Here is a 20,211-nt window from a genome sequence, read left to right on the forward strand (position 1 = left end):
AGTGAATTTCTGGTTCATTAAATACAACTTGAAGAGGATTTACTGATCAAAGGGTCAACCGAACAGCGACACACACTTTCTGTGAATCCAGATTATACTGCTGAGTAGCAGGTTGGTGCGTGTCTGCATATGACTCGGATGCTGATCGCCAGATGGGTACATTTTGAGCAAAGGCCAGTCCCCTGCTGGGACCTTTCCCCCTGACCACAGTAATATTCTACTCTAAACATTATCACTCACTTATAATTAAACAGGAGTATCCAAGCTCCACAGCCGTGTATAAACAGCTCTACGAGGGATCGTTCTGTGTCCGCTCATAATGACAATGTTACCATGCTGATATTTAGCAGGTATAATGTTCCCCACGTTCCCTATCTTGGTGCAGTGTGCTAGCATGCTCATAATTTGCAATAAGCGATAAACAAAGTACAGCGGCGGATCATGGGAATGTGTGAATGACATCAGCTTTTGGAGGGATAAAATTTATTGTAAAAACTGGAACTGTTTGTCCTTTATTATGGTTCATCAGCTGTCGAGCTGAATATCGGATCCAATATATCTTGCATTTGTATGATTATTGAAATCTTTCCTTTTTCTATTGGATTGGCAATGAAAATAAAATATCTGACAATGCCATCTCTCCTTTTCTGTCAACACCACTCTGTCCCGCCTTTTACTTATGACATGAATCTGATTTAAACTCGAGACATGTAACCAATCAGGCGCCTTTGCAGAAGTGAGCAGCTCTTGTGAACTAGTGGAGCTGAAGTACGTCGGCAGATATCGCCGAAGTTGCAATAAACATCGCAATACTCAGCACCAGAATCGTATGAACAAACTCCTTTGTTGATCCCAGTCACTGCTGAAATAAGTAACAAGCAGGTCTCCGTTTATTAAACAATTGAAAACAAAGAGCAACGAGGGCTTTAGCAACACTACTGTAAGTCTCAGTGGACAGTTGGTTATTTAGCTGCTGTACAGAAAAGAACATCTTCGGGCTACCGGGCGTACATACGACATTCCCGGGGGGAGAACTGCTCCAAGAGCAACTAATTCAGTTTGAGTCATGCACTCTGCAGTCTGTGCATACTGATGAACACAAATATACACCCAGGTGGCAGTTTATCAGGGACATGTTGCTAATACTAATGCAGTCTAATGCAAAAAAAAAAATCCTCCCTTCATGAAGGTTATAATCAGTCTTTTTCGAAAATTGTTTAAGATAATGAAAAGATAATGACATTTTGTGTGGGGAGTTTGGAGTCACTCTTCATTTTGTCAATAAGATTTTCTAAACCTTTTCTCGTCAAGGTTTCCTTGATTACTAATATTCCGTATTGTCCCTTGGAAAAAAAAACATATTACTCAACTCCTACCAAAATCTAGGGCCAATATATTGAGAAGGATAGATGGAAAACTTTGACCCACACCTGGGGTCGGTGGGTTCATCTTCTTGAGCTCATTGTGAGCATTTGTACAAAATGTCCCAGAATTCTGCTTTGTGCTCCGTCCTCTGTTTATCCCTTCGTTCCACCCTCAGCCTCTCTTGTTCTCACCTCTCCGGGGAAGGAAAGGAGGATGTTGCAGAGCTACCCGACTGGTTCCCGTGGCTCATGTCTATCAGTGGGCTATGACTGCTCGGATCCACTTCTTAATCTCGTCCCCCTCTGCCCCTTCGTTCTCTGATCACGCCAATACCCAGGTAGGAGGTCTCGGCCTCTCCCGTCTCCATATCTGCCGCCGCATTCAATTAAACCCCTGGGAAAATGTAGCCTTGGCTATATCCTGCTTGAAATGACAGCGTAAGGTGATAGGGTGGGTCACTGTGTGTATGCAGCACTTTTTGTGCAGGACCAAAATGGAGACTGTTTTTTTCTTTCTTACACCCTGTGAAAAGATTGATCTGCAACAGTGTGAGGCAGAGGAGTATCACATCACTGAGGAGATGAAGTAGTAATAGGGAGAAAGAAGCATGGAGATTCATGTTCCCATTGCTTCTGACTAGGACAGTGTGGAAGTCGCACATCACTATATATTCTCTCCTCTGTCTTATTATTCTATATTTGTCTCCATCTCTCTGTCCCCTCTATCCTCAACTGTCTACACCTCTCTCTCTCTCTCTCTTCCTTTGTCTCCTATTCGTCTTTCCTTTACTCGCCTGATCTGGTCTCTGCAATCCTCTCTACCGCCACCGGATGCCGAGGCCCCGGTGTGATCGATGAAGCTGGATTTGGGTAATCTGTTTCATTTGACATCTATCTCGCTGCTGGCCACAGAGATTTAGCCTGGAACGGGCAAGAAGCTGGAGATCATGGGCACTAAAACTCGCACACACATACACAAACAATCTGTCGCTGAGGCAGTGTGCCTGGATCATCTTTTTATCTAATCTCTCTCATCAAATCCTCAGTGGACTGGTGCCTGAATCTATAAATAATGCAGACGCCATACTGGCTGAAGTGCTCCATGTGTTGGCCTGTCCGTGGCAGACAGAGGACCGGCCGCTCCACCCGCAGAATTTGTTGTTAAGAACTAGCCCTGAACTGGAAATGGCTCCAATGGACACGTACGGTGGGATCTGTTGTGAAATATATCTTTCGATTTCCACTTAACGCCCACAGGAAGCGTGTGGACCTCCAGTGCTTCGGTCAGTGTGAGTCAGCAGCACATGTAACGGTGTTTTCATGCAGTGACGCAGTGTTTTTGAAAAATGGCAGATCAGAAGAACTAGACATTTGAAATGATTTTACAATAAGGAGGAGGTCGTACATGACACAGAAGGTATGAGAACTGTCGTGTGATCGCAGTGTGCCAGAATCAGCCCGTGCCAGTTCAATATGAGTAAAGACAAACAAAAGTGTTGTTTAGGGCAATAACTATTGATATCAAATAAATAACAGGACAATAACCACAAGAGCCATTGGGCTGAATGAGACGTAGTAAACTAAAATAAACTAAATAAACTAAAACTAAGGCTGATCGAATATTCTGTTAATTATTTTATTTGTTTAAATTTCATTTGTTTGGTTTTGTCAGATTACTGTTTTCATTATAATTGGGAAAAGTGATCAACAGCCTAAAACAAAGAAGAAAATCCTAACAAATAATAAACTGGAACTAAGTAAAGTTTGGCATATTTGCTTGAAAAATGACTATATAAGAGAATTTGATTTGTCCAGGTAACACAGGTGAGATCAGTCTAAAGCAGCCAGTGGTAAGTATGTACCCGTTGTGTTTGTTATGTTGATATTCTTACCATGTAGAAGTAGGAGAGACAACAGCCAATAGCCCAGAATACAGAGCCCGTCTTCACCGACTTGACCTGCGACCGAGACAGAAAAAGAACAAAAGGTGAAATGAGAATGTATGTTGTGTCATTAAGCCTCAACATCAGTTTGTGGTTCAGGGACACAGAAACTGGAGCGTAAGAGGCCCAGGCAGCATATTCTCTGTTTTAATGACACAGTGTTCTCATTCAATTACAATGGGATAAAACCTTCTCCACCAAAAATGTTCACTGATGTTGCAGTTGTCAGGAGAAACGATCGCACCCGACAGCGCGTGAGATTTTGCTGATGAGGACAATTAATGATCGCTAGACCAAGGTGTTCTCGTCTCGTCCAGATACCCAGCAGACAGATCAACCGCCAATCAATCAATCAGCGGCAGAGAGAGACAGATGCACACCGGGGCGCCGCTTCCCACTGCAGATGTACGCAGAAACGCCTGAAGACAAAAATAAACCATCCTCGGGCAGAGACTTCCCTGTGTGTTGAGGTAGGCCACAGTAAGTAGGTCTGAGGCGACCTGATTATCATCCTGTCACATTAAGACGGGGGAACTTGTTTGTGGAAATGATGATGTCTTAGTTCTGTCTTCTGCTCTGTTCGGGATTGTATAAATGGACCAAAGCCTCGTTCAGATGATATTTATTTCTCAAGGGCACACGGGGTGATTTTAATATTACATGCACTGTGGTTATTGATTTTAATCCTCCCCCATAGTGCATACGTCTGATTTGATATTTCTCTGTCCCTCTCTCCTCCGATCATAACCGATGATTGTAATGATAAGAGCCAGGAATTACTCTCCGTTATTCAGCGAACTCGCTGGTTCCTTAATGTAAGTCCACTCGGGAGAGACATTTCGCTTTTAAAAAAGTTAATTCTTACAAAGAGCTCCGCTTACTGTGAGTGAGTTCTGTCGGCTCTGCAGTGTTACAACTGAAGACTGTCACATCAGTCAAATCAAACAACGATTTTACGAGATCAAGAACCTGAAAGTGAATCAACTGGGCTGCAATGCCACATTAGAGTCTAATATAGTCAAACTGATATTTTCGACGGCATATTAGCATTAGGCTCACTTGAAGGAAAGGAGGTAAAAAATGATACTATTACAAGAATAAAGTCCTAATATTACCGAAATAGTCAAATTACAAAAATAAAGTTATAGTATTACTTATATAAAGTTGCAATATTCCAAGAATTACCAGCATTAAGTCCCAATGTTGCAAGAATAAGGTCATAATATTAAGAGAATACATTTGTAATATTAAGAAAAATAAAGTTGTCATTTTAGGCTTCGCGTCAGAGGGGGAATATCAGACGATCAGTCTGTCGCCTGCGTTAAAATGAAGAATGTGGATCATTATGTTCAGTTATACTTCGCAATTTTATTGATCTTTTGGCACATGAGCATCACATTATCATAAGTATCAGGAAGTTGAAAAGATTGTGCAAGAAAGCATTCTGAAGAAAGAACTTGGAGGAAATGGCTGGTTTCTTTTTTCAAAACATTGCAAAGTTTTTCTCCTTAAACTATTTAATTAATTTTCTAAATCTCAGAATGTATTTTTCCTCAAACATGGGCCTTACACTCCATCGTATTATGAGCGAGTTAAACGTAATTAATTCTGCTGCAGCCTCTTTCTTACTGTAAAAGTAGAATGTAGTTGACACATCCAGTCTTTTCAACTGTCTGTTGATATTTAAATTGCGAGTCGTGATGAAAGACTCGTGGTCGTCTCGTAACAGATCTGTGTTACATAATCAGCTCGCGTAGTTTGCCAGAAGCTAAAAGGCAATCTGGAACAACAACTATTAAAATATACATTACTCTCCAACTCAGCATCTACATTAATTCTGACATTAATACATGGCTGCCAGTTTATTAGGAACATCTTGGTAGAACTTATACAGTCTGATGAATCAGTTCTACAGTAAAATCATACATTTATGAATGTTATAATATTCAGTTTTTGTCTGTGGTGGTGGTCTCTGAAATCTGTTTCAACAAAAAAGGTAAACGTTATTTATATAAAATGAAATAATCAAATAAAGTCAGGAAAGGCATCCCTTTAGATATAAGTTTTCAGAAGGGACTTGAAAAATATCTCTGTTGTATTTAGGGCTGCAACTAACAATTATTTTGGTAATCGTTTTAATCTGTTGATTATTTTCTGCATTAATTGATTTGTTGTTTGGTTCATAAAATGTCATAATATGGCGAAAAATGATGATTGTGTTTCCCAAACCCCAAGATGATGTTTTGTCCACACACCAAAGATATTAAGTTTACTGTCGTAGAGGAGCAAAGAAACCAGAATGTTTTTTACGTTTAAGAAGCTGAAATCAATTTTTTTTAAACTTTTTTCCCCATAAAAACTACTTGAACCGATTAATCGATTATCAAAATAGTTGGTGATTAATTTAGTAATCGATTACAAGTCGATTAATCGATTAACTGTTGCAGCTCTAGTCGTATTAGACGACATCAGCTTTAGCTAAACTGAAAAAACTGAGAGGACTTTGTCATCAGCACAGTCGCCACAACACATGATGGCAGAGTAGGAAGGACAACTGAGTCACTGTCCAAACTGCTGAGTTCTCCCTCAGACAACGTACACACTCAGCCTGGGCCGGCGCCAGCGTCGGCAGCCCTCGCGTCGGGCCGCTCGGCGCACGTTCGAGCGCGCCTCTCCCGACTGCCCTCCCGGCCCAGAGCCCACCACTCCTTTTGTGAAGACACAGAAGTCACAGTGAGATTCCAGTCCGGCTAATTAAATGTGAGCAGAGAGAAAGAGTGGAATTACTGTTACAACAATGTAGCTGCTGTGCATGGGGGAGGGAGGCAGTGTGTGTGTGTGTGTGTGTGTGTGTGTGTGTGTGTGTGTGTGTGTGTGTGTGTGTGTGTGTGTGTGTGTGTGTGTGTGTGTATTCATGTAACGAAGAGCAATGGTGTAAAAAAGAGCAACTCCCCTGGGTTTGGGAGGATTCAATTATAGATTATGGGAGGGTGTGTGTGCGAGAGAGAGAGAGAGAGAGAGAGAGAGAGAGTGTATGGTGTGTTGGAGGAGGAGGAAAGAGGGGGGGGAGACGACACACAGATTAAGCGACTGGAGTTGAATGGGTTATTAGCGGATAAACTGAAGAAGTCAGATAATGAAGATTGGGCCGAGACTTGAGAGAGCGACTTTGTGCCGCGTGGAGGAGAGGACGGCTGTGAAGAGCGAGCAATAATGAGATGCAGGAAGAAGAAGAAGAAGAAGAAGAAAGAGGAGGCAGAAAGCAGAACGCAGCAAGTACAAAACAATGGCGGGGACAAAAGGAAGACAAAGACAATTAGGGAGAGATGAGATGGAAGAGAGAAAGAGGAGGAGGGAAGGAAAACACAAAGACAAATGGGAGTAAATGGGACTGATAATGGGAAGCAGTGGTGCATGGCCTGGGTGATTGTTTTTCGGGGGCCCTTGCCAAATAGCACGCAGGATGTGAGGGGTGGTAGGTGAGAGGAGGGGGATTTTTCCCGATGGCACCGCTCCGCTGATGACACATCAACTTGAGAGGCAGTGATGGCTGCCACGAGGAAACACCTGCCTCACCTGGAGATGTATTGTCCACACACACAAGTTGACAAGGGGCCATTAGGATAATGCCGAGACACACACATTACCCAACACACACACACACATTACCCAACACACACACACACACACACACACACACACACACACACACACACACACACACACACACACACACACACACACACACACACACACACACACACACACACACACACACACACACACACACACACACACACACACACACACACACACACACACACACACACACACACACACACACACAGAAACACGTTTCTAGGAGAGAGATAAATAATTATGGCGACGGCCCTGGAAAGTTGAAAGGGGGATTTTGAAGGCTGCTGCAGAATTAAAAAAATGATTCGGGATCAGGGTTGACATCTATTTAAACATCTAAATGGAGGAATGTGGACCTGCTGAAGCTTCCACTGCTTGTTGTGACTACGGATGGATAGCTGAACTAGTCATCTTGTTGTGAATCTACATATCTACAAGAGGGGACGGAAGGAATAAGGACTGCAAACTGATCAGAGCTTGGTTTGTGTGCGTTGACGAGATATTATCTCTGGCCACGAGATGAGGAAGTCGACTGTTCAGTGTGGATTCTACTTTATTCAGTCCGCGCGGCTAAAACTTGCTAACAGCCGTCTGCTGATGTCTTGTCAACACTATACACTCGCATATCCAGACCGATGTCCACAACACTGCATCAGTGCTGGAGAGCAGTCTGGCTGCACCCATCATCTGCTGCCTATTTGTGTTTCATTAAACCAATCACAACAGTCGTGGGCAGCACTGAGGCCAGGAAGCAGCTACAGTGCCCCTGCAAAACAGTGTCGGGGGGAACATGTGTTTATTCAGTGTTTTTCTGCTTACAGTTGCTAATTATGTTTCCCCCCCAAAGATGCACTGTAAGTTTAAAAGTGCAGACTCTCATCAGCTGCTTGGTGTCACACTGATCCAGTTGTGTTAGGCCACAACACGCATGCTCCGCCCGCCACATGGACACTGAGCTGCAGCTCGATGTCAGATCAGTGACGGTGAGCGGGTAGAAAAAGCCACAGAGCCGTCGTCCGCGGGCACGATCGAGCAAAGCGACACAAACAACCTTGACAACCTCGTGTAGAGATGCATCCCTTGCACAATTTGACATTAACTGGGATGGCTGAATCCTTGAATGGATTAAAAAAAGGCTCCATCCTACCGCCATACCGAGCTTGTTACACCAGGGGAAAAGAGCATGACGTAATACCTACCACATGCTTCTACCTGGATGAAAGTCACTGTGCAGCAGGTCTTTACACCTGGGGCATAAAGGAAGATCAACGCCTTGAAAGTGAAATACATTTTTTTTTTTCGACAAATAGCCTACAGGCCTTTCCTCTCGCTGGCTGCCTGTGGCTCACGTAATCAAGCTCTTCTCTGTCCACTTACACAGCCACCTTGGATTCAGGAGAGTGGGAGCAGCAGCGTTCCTGCTCATCAGCCTTTCTAACATCTCAGTTGCCAGTTCGGCTGATGAATCGTGTGAGGGAAATGAAATGTGCGTCTGTGTGGGCCGATTCCAGTGAGAATTCAAATGACACAGTTAAATTGTACATGAAAATATCACAATCGTATCCGACCATAAACACAGTGAGGAGCTGTATAGAAAAGAAGCAGTGATAGCGGACGTGGAAACAGAAAACTTTAAATTGTTAAACTTGAATTAGAAAAGGAGAACTAGGAGACAGGAAGGTCTGCATGAACTCAAAATGAAAAGTAAAGAACAAATTGTTAATGCTTCTTTTACCTCTACTGTACGTTTCATTTGAAGCCTCTAATAAAAAAAGACAAAAACTGATGAGTTTAGGCTCATCAGTGGCCTGAATCTGCTCTTGTGCTGTGGAGTAACTGGTTGAACATTTTGTCTTGAACGTTGCGTAGCGTCCAAATGCATGTCTGCAGGAACCGTGGGACTCCGGCGGCTCTGCCAGCGGCCTCGTTGGGAGCAGCTATGGTATTTTGTAACAGCTGCAGGCGGTCACGTTTGAACACCAAGGGCATAATGAAAAAAATTGATCAATCTAGTTTAAATAAAACTGTGGCTGCATTTGTCTGCATTATTTTCTGCGACTCTGGTGCGCTTCATTTAAAGCAGCACTGAATGATTAATCTCCCTTAAACTGCACAGCCACGGTGGGTCAATAACAGACATGTGGCTTGTTTGCACAAGTCTCCTCTGGTTTCAATGGCTCTGCGGCATCATCCCACCATCTTTTCTAAATAACGACATCGCATCCGAGCTACAAAATAAACGAGACACAACGTCCGTTTCCAAAGTAAGCCGAGCAGCAGGTGTGATGAAAAGGCAGAGAGAAGCCTTATTGAGGATCAGACCTATGAAAGCATGTGATTTGTATTTGATTTATGGTTTAGAGCCAGAGATGATGATGGCTAACGGAAATAATTTCGGTGAAGAACAGTGTTGCGTGTTTGCGAAAAAGACCCAGCAGGCAGACGGGGGGCAGCTCGCTCTTCTGTAGTTCCAGATTTAATAAATAAGCCCTTTGCAAATTGCAAATCATTTCCTTACAATCAATTTTGCCCATGTTCTTCATGACAGAGGAATGAATATATTAGAAATTCACACGTGTAAAGAAAGAGAGAAAGTATTTTTAGCTCATAGGAAAAAAATATCTACATTGTCCCACATTTATTTCTAGTATTTCTGCTGCAGTTTTTTTTTTTTTCATCTATCAATTGGTGCCTTTACATTTAACTTGTTTCTTTTGATACGGCAACAACATTATTCCCCGAGGGCATTGCACTGCTCTTATCTGTTGATGTTGCAAACAACATCTTTACAATCACAACACAGAAACCTCCAGAAGGAGCCGATAACTCCCATTTTCAGAGTTTCCTTTTCGCGTTTTAATTTTCACATGTACTCGGCGCAACCATTTTCTTTCTCGGCTTTTTCAAGTGACAGATAAAGCGAGTGTCACCGAACGGATACGGCTCAATACAGAATGAAAGAAACTCCTTTTATCGAGGCTGATAAAATTGTTTGAAAAGCGGAGCCCTTCAATTACAAACACACACCCAGGTCGATGGTTTCATACCAAAATTTGGAAATGTATAAGACTGCGTTCACAGCACGATAGCTGCAGGGCTGTGAGGCTGCTGATGCAACTGAAGAGTGAACAGACTGAGGTACAGTGAAATCTATTTCAGAAATGTTTTATCTAGAAAAGCTTCTTTCCCTCGACCTCCTGTTGAAGATCGGTAGATGCTCCAAATCATTCAAGCTGTATTCAGACAAATGACCCTTTCTCGTCATACGTGAATCGCTTTGTTCTGTCGAGGTCTGATTTGCAAAACAAGGTTGAACTCGACAAATTATGTTTTAAGCAAAAGAAGAAAGAAGAAAGAAGAAAAAAAATGAAATAAACCTGAACTCGTTGAAAACAGTGATGCCCACAAATGCAACAAGGTCAGCCGCCCTGTAGCACAGCCCGCCGTGTTCCCATTTTCGTATGTTTTGAAAGGACGGTAAATAGGGTGGGAGGTGGGGGCTATTCAACCTTTAACCTGAGATCTTTTCCATCTCTACTCTTAAAGGTCATCCGACTGTGAGTGCAGCATGCCGTTTCCTGGGCTCCACATGGCTGGTGTGCCTTTCAAGGCTGGGGATAAATAATTCAACATCTGAGGCCGGGCAACATTTGGAAACAAGGCCACATTTCTGGCTCCGCGATGCAGATAAAGTAACAAACACAACAACGCTGAACTGGGGTTCAGTTTGACATGTTTTCTCACCTAAAACAGATTCAGCGTATTACTTCGATATCATCATCGACTGGTCACTAGACAGTGTACATACCCAGAGGTAGTAGGTGAACTGCAGGGCGAAGATGGCGATGCCCTCATTGTCGAAAGACCCTGCGACGGAGCGGGAGATGTAGCCGGGGACGATGGCGATGAAGCAAGCCGCCAGCAGCCCTGCACCCTGGTTCCACAGCTCCCGCGTGAGCAGGAAGGTGGAGATGGCGGTCAGGCCGCTGAACACCGGGGCCAGAAAGACGCACACGTCGCGGATGTGGACGGTGATGTGGAGCAGGTTGAGCACGTAGTGGATGAGGCCCGCAGTCACCATTAACCCGGGGTAAACCTGAGGAGGGAAGAGAGAGAGAGAGGTTGTGAGAGGAAGAGCAATATAAAACGTTGGATGAAATTGAGTATAATGGTGCATTCACATCAATCGTGAAGAGTTTTTGCATCACGTCACAAATATTCGCCTGTTCTCATGTACTCGTGCATTTTTGTCATAACAAATGCATGAATGCTCAAGCTTAAAAATGTGTTTTTTGAGGTCACAGTATCCTCAACCTCAGGAATCTAATCAGTTCATTCTTGAGACCAAGTGAACATTTGTGAAATTCCCTCAAGGGGTTCCTGAGATATGGTATTCATGAGAATGGGTCATAAATATGAAAAAATAAAAAAAAAAACATAAAAAAGTTGAAGGACATTTTTCAGTCATGGTCGCGGCGTGAGTCTGTGGAAGGCCATGTCCGTCTGTTATTAAATCAATCTACAGTTCACTTTCTGACAGTAACAATTCACATCCTGGTCTTTTGCATTGTCAGATAATGTATTTTAAATTATTAAAGCCAATCAAGCAACCTTTTCAGTAATTTTCCTTTAGAGGTCGTCTGGCCAACAATCCAGACCTCAAAGATATTTGAGTATCTTTGACAAAATGTACAATGATGAATGAAAAAAAGAGATGAATCTGTCTTTTTTTAATTGTGTAAAAGGATAAATCTATTCTAAAAAATTGTTGAACCTGGGGGCCTGAGCAGGCGAGGCCTCGTGGCCCCGTCTCGTCTAAACACGAGAACAGATCCAATTAGGGCCCAGTGCACTACACTGGCTGTCTGGAGTAAAAGAAAAGAAAGAAAGGCTATGTTTAACGCGCGAGTGATGTCCCTGATGTGGGTTCACTATAGCTGCAGTCCGTGCACTTTGCCTCGCCGATAATAAACTCAGGTTTTCTAGTCTCTAATTAGCCAGTGCCTAGGAGACCTGAGCTTCATCAACCAATCTGCTTCAATGAAAATCAACCGTGTCTCTTGCCTTCTGGCTCCGAGGATTGAACTCTTGTCTAATGGAGCGGTATCCTGCCATTTATAAAACTACCGTTATAATTATTAGCCATTTTGCACTCTGTGGTAGGGCCACAGTCCCCAAAATGTTAGAGATGACTGAGATCATGCGAGTCATGATCCATCAGAGCAAAGTGGATTGTTTTTTGGGCTTGATGGATTGAAATGTACGTGCATAATTTATCGACACTGCTCCCTAAATTGTCATTCAAGAAAGCATTACATCGCTTGTTCATTATGAAAATATCATCAACCAAAAGTGACAAAGGCTGTTCGTGGGAAAATGCACTCGACTCATTGTCCCCGCGGCGACACAGAGCGGCTCGCTGGCGTTTAGTTATGGACCGTCACATTAGAGACGCCTCCCTTCCTTATCTGTGGTTCCGGGAGAAAGAGCAGCCGACAGTCGTCCTCTGGGGGAGTGGAGGGTGGGTGGGAGAGAGAGGGAAATAAAAAAGGGAGAGGGCAGCTGGACCGGTCCAGACAGAAAGGCACATTAACTGATACCGCCTTGTCTGTCTTCTAAACGGTGTGACCCATCCTGGCGCTTAGAGACTTAACGATATCGTACACAATTAATGAGGACTGTCGGCTTTATCCGTCCGATTTTGAATAAAAAAAAAAGAAAAGGGGAGGGGGTGTGTACGGATAAGGGTGGGAGAGCAAAGAATATGGGGGGCTAAGGAAGGACAGCGAGACATTATAGAAAGGCAGAGGCAGACGGCGGAGGAGAGATGATGACAGATAAAGGCGGAGGCGCATAAAAAGTGAGCGGTAGGGGTTGAAAGGATAGAAAGGGCGTGTTGAACAGAAAACAGGCCGAGGGCTAAAAGGTGGAGTCCAACAGATGAGAGTCTCGACCGCTGCCCTCGAAGCAAAGGTGGTTTTTATGAATTCCACCTGCAGCAGGAGTGCTCACACACCACCACGCGGTAAGAGAGAGGAGACTGAGGCTACATCCACATCACTGTTTACGCCTGCCGTCCAACACTACTCCGTAGTAATCGAGCACTTACAATGGAAACGTTTGGAAACGCTGCTCGCCCCGTTTCAGTTTGAAAAATCCGGGGCTTCCTTGTGGTATGGATGGGCAAAAATTTGGAAACCACACAGTCACATGTATTCGATACCTGCTCGGTTCTCATCACTCACGCCTCAACTAACGTTGTAAATGTTACGTTTAAGTACTAGTTCGTCCTCCTCGTCGCACCAGTGATTTCTGTAATTAAGTAATCGACAGATTACAGAACAGAGTAGACATCTGCTTCCTGTTTTTATGTGTGAATGGCCACTTGATATACGTTTTCAGGTGCGTTAGTATAGTCAAGGATTTATACTGATACGTATCTAAAACGCTTGGGTGGATGGAGATATTTTCAGTTTCACGATGGCGTAGTAGCACGGATGAAGCCTGATGCTGAAAAAATGTCAAGACAGAGGAAAACAGGAAGACGAGAGAAGCTTGCAATTCATTACCTACCATGGAGTTTCGTTTATCTTAACGACTTTCCGTGGATTTTGGCTTTGAAACAAGCTGCGCTAATCTGGGATGAACCCGCTTGCTCGTCCACAACCCTGCATGCTTTAAAAGCATACGCTGGATGCAAATCAGACCTCTCACACATTAATTTTATGATTTCCAACGCAGTGTAGGAGTTGGCTAGAACACCCTTCTTCCCTGAAGCCTGTTCATGCTTTTGAAAATGATCTGGCTCAGCCATGCAACGCATCAGAGCGCGGCCATTTGTTACTCCAGCGAGGGCAGTCGTGGTGCCTCTGAGCAAAGCATCACATTGTTCCGACAACGAGTGCCATCCAAGCCTCTCGTCGAGCCATTTTCAGGCTTTCAGGTAAAAGGTGTGAAAATGACACAGATCCATCGCTGAGCCAGCAGGTCGAGCCTCTGCAGTAGCTGTCAGATCTCCTCTGCGCATCAGTTGCTGAAACTTGCTCCGTTTTGCATAGATTTGCATTTTATAGAAATACATTTGCATTTAGTGTGGCCAGGAGAATGACCCGCCCACCTGCTACTGAAGGGCCAGCTAACTCCATAAGGCAGAGAGTGACTTTCCATCTGGCACTATGCTTCTTCCTCTGTGGGCTACAACAGACTTCAGGAATAAGATATTTTTTAATATATGTTTAATCGCATAATGAAAACAATGAATTAGTCTCCTTAGTCTTTCTCTCAATACTTTGACTTTTCTACCTTTTTCTGGGGCTGTCGGCGTAATGGCGATACAAAAACTTTAAAGATACCGTCACAGGAATAAAAAAAAAGCCACAGCAGTTTCCCAAAAGAGCTGGACACGTGTTTTTAGCAAACATTTCTCAAGCGGGAGTAAACACTTAATTTATTGAGAACTATTTTCTCCTGTTGGAGTATTTTTACGTTTTTTGAGATTGACTCAAAATAAACCAACATGATGATGCTTATGGTAAGAAATGGGACCAAATGCAATGGTGGGGCTCATTGACATGTAACAATAGGTTTTGGACAACTATGGATCTCTATGGTACATAGAAATTATCTATATTAATCTGAGGTTACACACACAAAACTAGCCTGATACCAGTCATTTGAGTATACAGAGAATGCCTCTATGGCTCATTTAAATTACTTCAACTATAATGTCACTCAGTACAATGCACACCTGCGCCCAACAAGGCTCAACAGCACACACTCAAAAACAACGTCCTATCTCGACCTGCCGCTAATCCTGGATTTAATTTAATGGGTTCTTTCTTGGCCCATGTCCGATCCTTCCACCAAGTTTTATGGAAATTTGTTCAGTAGTTATTTTGCGTAATCCTGCTGACAAACAAACCAACGGCGGTTAAAGCGTAACATTCCCTGACGGAGGTAATTAGGTTAGTTAAGCGGCAAATAAAACAACACATTGGTTCCTGTGGATGGTAGTTTCATTTGTGTTCAGCTTTTCCCCTACAGTATCATCCTTTAGCATCCCGAATAAAAGAAAGGAGTAATTTGTCTTTGTGGCACTGGTGTGGAAATATTCCTCCGCTGACATTCTTTCAAAGTAACAACGCACGTTGCAAGGACAACACGAACTCCGTAGGTGCTTTGTAATTGCTGAGAGACGATAACTTGGCCAGGAAAATCACTCCCCAAATGATACCCACTGAAATCGCTCTCAACTGCTCAGTTTAACACCGTCAGAAAAGGGCATCCGACATCATACTGGTAGGCCTCTCTGTTATACTTTTCAAGATTATATGTCTTTTTTAGTCATCGTATATTGGTTCATTGTGCATTAGTATTCCTGCTTTTACCAGTTCTGCAAGCTGCCTGATGAAGCCGTCTTAATCGCTGCTGCCTCAAAGCAACTTCTCAGTCTTTGCTGAGAAGACCATAAAGTTTAATCTGAGATAAATGTAGTACTTTATGGCAGCGAGGGGTTGTTGTTCAAAGCTTCACAGTTAATGTTCATAAAGGGAAATTATCTACAGTTCTACACATCACCCATTTGTCTTTGTACCTCACACAGAACCCCAGCTGTGCTACAGTGCACGATCTCATACGTTCCCTATTTGCATATTGGTCTAGCTTGAGGGGAAGTCTGCTGAGCCAATTAAAATATTTAAAGTAATGATCCACTGAAAAGAAAGGAAGAATTTTAAGTGCTATACAAAAGCAACTGGACTTTTTTGAGGTTTCTTTAAAGATGTTTCACCCTCTCCTTCACGACCTGGATGATCGAGGTTCAGACGAGATCTGCACAAGTCACATTCATCTGCTTCAAATGAACCGTGTGCAAATGATTCTGCAGTTGTTTGATGTTTTTTTTTGTTTTTTTAGTCTTTCATTCGAGAAATGCCAAGTGTACAGAGGAAGGATGTGAGCTGCGGGTCCTTATTTGTATGCAGACGCCGGTGCGTTGTGCGGCCCAGGAATCTTGTAAATGTCATGAAAATTAGCCCAAAAACTATACGGCCTTCCAATTCCGATTACCACTTTAATCATGAGCTTCAGCCTCCACCCTGCGGGTACAAGGCCTAGACCAAGCATCAATGTGCTGTAACGGAACCAGCACATCCATTATTATAAGCCAGGCTTGTCATATGCGATTACCAGTAGTTGATGGTAATTGCTTATGACGGATGAATGCTGATGGATGGGTTTTGGATTCCTGGGCCTTTGGGTCTCCCGTTCAACAGTGAATACTACATTCCGGCATTTGAATGTAGAGTAGCTACGGCTCCTGCCCTGCACCAGCTGCTCGGCGCTGTAACGATAACAGCGTCTAATAGCAATGCGCAGCATTAACACGCCTCGCTGTCTGAACAGATGCAGAGGAAACGTTCAAATCAACCTGCAGGACTGAGTTAACACAGCGCGGGAAACGGCGAAGAAAGAACGAGTGAGAAGAGAAAGAGCAGGCGCTGCCTCTCCCCTCTCAGCTGGACCCAATAATGGAAACATGTTGGGAGACATTTCCACATTTATCCGACACGGAGGGCCAGGATTATGTAGTCCTGATGCATCATTAGCCGGTGCAATTACAGCACCGAGGGCAACCCTGTTGGGTCCGCGAAGCTCGGTCGAGAGAAAGGGAGGCAGGTGGAGTTGTTAAAGACGAGAGGGAGACGGATAGGCCAGAGGTATTTTACTCACACAGTATTCAGCCTTCACTGGAAGCCGGAGTCGGGAAGATGAGGTCGGGGTAAGAGACGCACAGAGGAGGGGGGTGGTCAGGGAAGTGCAAGATAAATTGCGTGGAATCAGCACGTTGCGTTTGGGTCAATGTTTCACAAAAGTCAGTGCTGCAGGTAGACGGGGAGGCGGTGGCGGCTCAGAGGGGTCTGTCAAGTTAAAAGCTCATTGTTGCTCCTGTATAGTGACCCCTCGCTGCCCAGCGGAGGCTCTACGGTATCACTGCCTGACCCCAGGTAACCCCAGGCTACCAGCACATGCACAACGACAGACTGAAGATCTACTTCAAATATACTTCAATTCATCACTTATTAGGGTATAAACACTGACAACAAATCAATATCTAGGACCGAACCCCCAGGTGCTCATGAATTTTAACAATGAGGCAGAATGATAAAAAAACAATTGTATCTCGATAATCTTAACAAATATTGTGATTGCATGCGAGTCAATGGAAAAGAAAAATTTGCATTTCATTTTTTGTGAAAAAAAACGTCTGGAGAAAATGTTTTGTAGCATTACAAGAATATTTTACCCTTTATGGAAACCTATGCTGCTCCTGCGATCAGATTATTGCGCTTGGCCATAATTTCAATTTTCGATTCATTATTCCAGCCCTTATTCACAGCATATATTACAGATATCTGATTCTTTTCCATTCCTACATATCCCTCAGTACTTTGACATGATTGAAGTATGATTTTAAGCATCATTTGATGCCTGACTGTAATTACCAATGGGTCGGTTTGGTGTTACACTGAGGCCGATCTTGTTATTTTTCAAATATAAAAAGAATTGGTAGGCTGCAGACTCGGTGATCTCCTGCCATGTAGCTTTAAAAAAAAAAAAACTTCTTCCAACCTTACAATATTTTGTTAACCAGGTCAGTCACCAAGCCAAGGTACTTCAGAGTTCCTTCTTCCCAGGCAGGGCCTCCTGGGGGATCCATTCCCCAGGCGTGTGTGTGAAATCCCTCCAGCGTGCTCTGGGTCTTGACCATCTCCATGGGGACGATGTGTAGGAGGTTTCCTGATCAGACTTTTTATTTTGTCTCCCTGGCAGAGGAACTTGATTCTCAGAGCAAACACTTCATATTGTGGTGCATAACAAACCACTTCAAACTGCGGGTTGCACTCTGATTAAGACAGCAGCTGCACATCATCAGACACAATTTGCAAAGTAATTCATAGATGACCGAATGGGAAACTCGCCTTGATTGAATCAGGAAAATTATCAAGGACAAACCTTGATAGAGTCGTTACAAAAACAGTTTTGACTGCTACATCTCTAATGCTGGCAAACAGGTTTTATGCCAGTGGCCTCAGCATTTCATATTCTTAAAAATGCTTCCCCTGCAAGACACCGAATGGGCCACCGTCCAGGAGGCAGCAGTCAGCTGGAGCCTCCTTATCAGCACCTTTGCATAAGCCCACCGAGAGAGGCCGAGCAGTGCAATACCGCAAGAGCACCATTTTTTTTCTTTCCAGCCTTTTCTTAAAATGTGCAAACCACCACTCACATTTCTTCATGTGTTGCCGTCAGCCTATTCAACCATGAGGAAACCTTATTTTGACAATGACGACGTCCGCGACTGAATTCTCGTTCCACTAACGACACCGTAGAGACGACTAACAATGAATCAAAGACTTACTGTGCCACCGACGATCCTGCCCAATGGGTACCAGGCCCTTTCATCGAACCAGTTGAGGAACTCGTAGAAGCCATTTGTGGTGAGATGATGTGTTGATCTGTAGTTGAACCTGAAGCAAAGGGAGGAAAACAAGAAGAGGGATAGCTCAGTGGATGGTAAAAAGAAAACAATTACACAGTAAAAAAAATATGTATTTCCATTTATAGACCATATTTTGACAAATTGTTACGGCTATTGACAGAGAAAAAATAACAGTTTAACTCTGGGGAAGAATGGGTCATTTCATTTTGAGGTTTTCAGAAGGCAGGAGGGATGGGTGAGCTGCAGAGACGCTGCCTCGTTAGAGAAGGGAAGATAAAGCCCCAGTTCGCCGTGTGAGCTTTTGAACTCACGCCAACAAATCCAAACACATATTGTGGCATTTTTCTGAAACAAAGCCCACTTTATTGGACAGATAATTCCAACTGCAACCGCTCGCTTGTGCCGAGGTGACAAAGGCATGAAATGGGTGTGGGTGCTGGAACAGAGAAATATCAACGACAACAAAAAAAGAAGAAACCTAAGAATAAATATAAGGAATATCGCTGCGAACACATGCCTTGATTCACAGTGTAGCTGTGGTAAGCCGAGCGGTTTGGAGCACTGTCAAGAAGCGGAACGAAAGAGCTGACAGTGTTGAGAGGATGGCTGCCAAAGAGGATGACGCAAGTGTTCAGTAAATTGTCAGAGGCACCTTTTCCCACTACACAGCTTGTTAACGTGGGCTTCTTTTATGGTATGTTCAGAGACGCATATCCCTCATATAAGACACCTCATGCACAGAGAAGCTACAGCAAAACTTAAAAAGACAATTTCATGTTCTGGCTGTGTCTAATAGGCATGTGCAGTACACCAGACAGGACTAATAAGCTCTTCAGAGAGGTGCTTTGATTCATATTATATCAAGTATAACAATGCTGTCAACCAACAAAAGGTGAGGTGACAAAGGGGAGCCTGTGATGCCAGCAAATAACACAAAGCCATACATGCACGGTTGGTGTGCTGCAGCAATAGTGGGCTGAGTTTGCCGACGCTGTGGATTTGCATTTATGTGGATCTTCAAATCCCCACAACAGACTCAAAACACAACTAACCTCCCTTTGCACCTACGCAAGAAGAATCACGTCAAACAACATGGAGGGAGACGACGAACGAGGGCCAGACGAGTGAAATAAACCACAGACTCAGACACTGCAAGAGGCTTTTGCCTCGCGACAACGCGCGGCGAAGAGTCGTGGGGATGGAAGGAGGTAACGGCTGCCGTTTCAGCTTGTAGCTGCAAAAGACACGGCCCCAATTTACTCAGGCGGGAATAAATATACAGTATGTAACAATATGCATCTGTATATAGATATGAAATGATTTTGCTCATGTTGTCCACAGTCTTGCTATTCGGAAAATAGCAAACATTTAGAAGCTTGCGTCCAAATCTGGACCTGCATCAAAATACGGTTAATAGTTAAACATTTTGCATTGTTACGCTACCTTTACTTTGCTGGACTGCATCTGGTCTAATATTCTGCAAACTTCATTTAAAACCTCTACAACCCTAAAATACTAACAATGAAATGGGACCAACACATAACCTGCTTAGTAGAGGTGATTATGAGCAAATAAAGTTGTACTGACAAGGCCTGGAAATGAGTGCCAACTCACTCACCCATACACACAAGCCACACACAAAAAAGTATGGCCTCAGAAAAAGCACAGGTGACGAGTGCGATGCCGGCCCAAAACCAAATCACCGCACAGCTCGAGTTTCAGCATGGATTGCGTGTGTGTGTGTGTGTGTGTGTGTTTGTTGGAT

The 20,211-nt window shown here is 43.6% G+C and overlaps 1 protein-coding gene across 1 annotated transcript in view; it reads right to left on the reverse strand.

The window, feature by feature from the left end:
- Positions 1-20,211, reverse strand: part of LOC118292442 (dolichyl-diphosphooligosaccharide--protein glycosyltransferase subunit STT3B-like) — a 63,697-nt gene that overhangs the window by 18,169 nt on the left and 25,317 nt on the right. The window contains exons 2-4 of the mRNA XM_035621382.2: positions 18,366-18,474; positions 10,755-11,042; positions 3,257-3,322 (exon numbers count right to left, since the gene is read on the reverse strand). Of these exons, the coding sequence (XP_035477275.2) occupies positions 3,257-3,322; positions 10,755-11,042; positions 18,366-18,474 (463 nt within the window). The remainder of the gene's footprint in view (positions 1-3,256; positions 3,323-10,754; positions 11,043-18,365; positions 18,475-20,211) is intronic.

The sequence above is a fragment of the Scophthalmus maximus genome, chromosome 22 (genome assembly GCF_022379125.1).
Source record: "Scophthalmus maximus strain ysfricsl-2021 chromosome 22, ASM2237912v1, whole genome shotgun sequence".
NCBI lineage: Eukaryota > Metazoa > Chordata > Actinopteri > Pleuronectiformes > Scophthalmidae > Scophthalmus > Scophthalmus maximus.